Consider the following 958-nt stretch of genomic DNA (forward strand, 5'->3'; position numbering starts at 1 on the left):
CCTCACCAACAACAGCCTTCATAGCACGAGTATCGACACCAACGGCGTAGTTAGCATAGAGCTGATCAGACACACTGGGGTGGTCCTCACGAGTCATTCCACGACCAATACCAGACTTCATCAAACGCGATAAAGAGGGCAAGACGTTGATCGGGGGGTACACCTGTCGGTTGTGCAAAGATCTATCAACGAAGACCTGGCCCTCAGTGATGTAACCCGTTAGATCAGGAATGGGGTGAGTGATATCATCGTTAGGCATTGTCAGGATGGGGAACTGAGTGATAGAACCGTTGCGACCTTCGACACGGCCGGCGCGCTCGTAGATGGTCGCGAGATCGGTATACCTGAAAATAGACAAAAATTGGCAACAACGGTCGGCCAGGATCACTAGCACGGCAAAAAGCGGTATGAAAATCCTCGAGACCATCTATCGACAAGGCTGTGACCAAGCAGGCTGTGGAATCTCTACCTCCTCGTAAGGGCAAAAAATGAGATCTATAACAGTCTAGGAAGAAATACATGTGATACATATATTGGAGTTTCACCCTAGTGATATGACAAAAAAACACTAGTGAAAAATATATTTCAATATCGCGTTTTTCACAGAGTTTTACGCCACTTCACGTAAAACGGGTGATTTAACTCCATCATTATTAGATACTCTATCTAAAGTCGTATATAATATTAAAAAATGTACTCCCCTAGAAGTGATCGTGCAATACGATTATCAATAGTAATAGTATGACCACGTTTTTCTGCATTTCGAAGTGCGCTAAGATAGAACCCAAACTTACATATAACCGGGGTAACCTCGACGACCGGGGACTTCCTCACGAGCGGCAGAGACCTCACGAAGAGCATCAGCATAGAGGACATATCCGTCAAGATCACAAACACATGCTGTTCACGCTCGTAGCGAGTACTCGGCAGCGGTGAGCACGAAGCGGGGAGTGACGAT

General features: G+C 46.2%; 1 protein-coding gene across 1 annotated transcript; it reads right to left on the minus strand.

Annotated features, from left to right (window-relative positions):
* Positions 1 to 6: 6 nt before the first annotated feature.
* Positions 7 to 847, minus strand: Pmar_PMAR008063 (ATP synthase subunit beta vacuolar, putative; the record flags this gene model as incomplete). The annotated part of the gene is made up of 2 exons (XM_002765098.1): positions 7 to 344; positions 795 to 847. Coding segments are annotated over 2 exons (391 nt in total), but the record flags the coding sequence as incomplete, so codon positions are not given.
* Between the last annotated feature and the right edge of the window lie 111 nt (positions 848 to 958).

The sequence above is a fragment of the Perkinsus marinus genome (assembly GCF_000006405.1).
Source record: "Perkinsus marinus ATCC 50983 genomic scaffold scf_1104296975652, whole genome shotgun sequence".
Taxonomy (NCBI): domain Eukaryota; phylum Perkinsozoa; order Perkinsida; family Perkinsidae; genus Perkinsus; species Perkinsus marinus.